The 1954-nt window shown below is 34.9% G+C and overlaps 1 protein-coding gene across 1 annotated transcript; it reads right to left on the bottom strand.

The window, feature by feature from the left end:
• Window positions 1-1194: 1194 nt before the first annotated feature.
• Window positions 1195-1765, bottom strand: VCUG_02129 (uncharacterized protein; the record flags this gene model as incomplete). The annotated part of the gene is made up of 1 exon (XM_008076952.1): window positions 1195-1765. The coding sequence occupies one exon, from the start codon at window positions 1763-1765 to the stop codon at window positions 1238-1240; it is 528 nt and encodes a 175-aa protein (XP_008075143.1). The 3' UTR covers window positions 1195-1237.
• Between the last annotated feature and the right edge of the window lie 189 nt (window positions 1766-1954).

Here is a 1954-nt window from a genome sequence, read left to right as displayed (position 1 = left end):
CTCCAACTCTGAGCAATGAAATTTGGAGACCCACGGAAAACGAGAAGAAAATGCTTGAAGAACGTTGCAACTATCTAATAATTTAATATCCAATATATTATTTGTGTAAGATGAAATGTTTTACCTTGTTAGTTCGGAAATAATGATTTAATTGAAGTCTAGAACAGTAAATGCTATTGATTTCTAGAAAAAAGACACAGGCAAGTTTCGAGACATCTCATAAAACGTAACAAAAAAATAAAGACTAGTTGTGTGTGGAGATGAATAAACATATTTTTAGTGAAAAAAAATTTTCTGTTGTGTTAAAGCCGTTTCTCATTCGTAGCATTATTATTGCCCATTTTTCCATATTAGTTCTCTCCCACTCATTAGATGTGCCACGTCGTTGCCTTACCCCATAAAATGGCCTTATGATCTTATTTCATTTCCTACCGAGGGTTTTTATCTACGTACACATGGCTTAGGTGAGTATATTTTCTTCGTTCAAAAAAATATGTATTCTGGGCTGCAAAAGGAATTTTACTAGTTTGTTAATCGTAGTCTTCCCAAACAACAGCCTAGATCATGTTTATATCCAATATTATCGGTTCTGACTGTTTCTTCCCATATAAGCTTAGATATGGTGCAGCATAACTAAAACAGGGTTAGCCAATGATTTTAATTCCGTGTTCAACCTATTCAATAAAAAATACGTTCAGCATGTTTTTTATGGCTACAGGATTGTAAATTTAGGCGGTACCACAATTGTGTGTTATAAACTTTTGAGAATTTTTTTGATAAACACGTCCGCTGATGTAACCATATCATGTATTATATCACCATCAATTATATTGATATGAATAAAAAAACAGCTCGAAAACTGGTTGGTCAGCTCAGGAGAACAATCTTCTCGCTTTTGCACGAAATAAAGGGTCAAAAGTTGCTGTTAAATTAATTTGATCAGAAACGCTCTCAGCTATTCTTTGTGAACTACACGAAAATGGTACGATCACCAAGCGTGAATTCGATTCATTAACCGTTGACAAAAATGCAAAACAAGTGAAAAGACATAATTGGGCATATGAAAAGAAGGAAATGTAATTTAATAGAAGGTCAAACTTTGTTCCGCTTCATAAATAGAAATAGCGCAACTGGTCTACTAATAAAAAGGTATATCCTACTCCAAGTATCAAATAAGTAAATGTAGCTAAAAATACGCATCAAGCGAAAAAAACATCTTTAATAGAGTGCCTGGTTCTCAAAAAGTCTTGAAAACATGTTGCCATACAGTACCGAACTTCTCATATCCTTGTAAGAACGTGGTAACCAGAAGGAGCAGGTTAAAGAAAAATATCAAACTTTCAACATATACCGTAAGAATGGATGATATGATGGTGAAATAGAAATAAAGTGTGTACTTAGCCGCTAAGCATACCACCATGTTTAACATTACCTCCTCGCCAACCTCAGATATGTAGGCACATAGCACGTTTGAAAATGTGAAGAATAGAAGCGGCAAATTCAGTGCTGGTTTGTGTATCGTGCGCTGCAAATTTTTAACTTCTAAGACTTTTGAAACTCGACTGATGATAAACACCGAAACTAACATCATGAGGTTTCCGAGTGCCATGATGTAGAAAAAAAGTGTTTTGTCATCGTACACTTTGAGCGTGGACTTGAAAAAAGATGTTAGAGGTTGCAAGTACGGACCAAAAAAAAGCATGCTGGATACGAACAATGCTAGAGATATGGTTATAAACGTAAAAAGCTGCTCCTTTGATTTCATTTTTGGGGTATCAATTTTCATCACTGTTTAGTGGTTCATAGACGATGACCGGTCATAAGTTCACTTGAAATAGAACTTTTCATAGGATTAAGTTTCCGAATCATCTTATAAAAGTCAATTTTGGCAGAAATTCAGATGACACAGTGGAGTCATTAAGTATTGTTGATGCATGGATTGTTGGGAATACGG

The sequence above is a fragment of the Vavraia culicis genome, assembly GCF_000192795.1.
Source record: "Vavraia culicis subsp. floridensis unplaced genomic scaffold supercont1.45, whole genome shotgun sequence".
Lineage (NCBI taxonomy): Eukaryota > Fungi > Microsporidia > Pleistophoridae > Vavraia > Vavraia culicis.
Note: the sequence above shows the minus strand (reverse complement) of the source record. Positions and strands in the feature narration are given on the sequence as shown.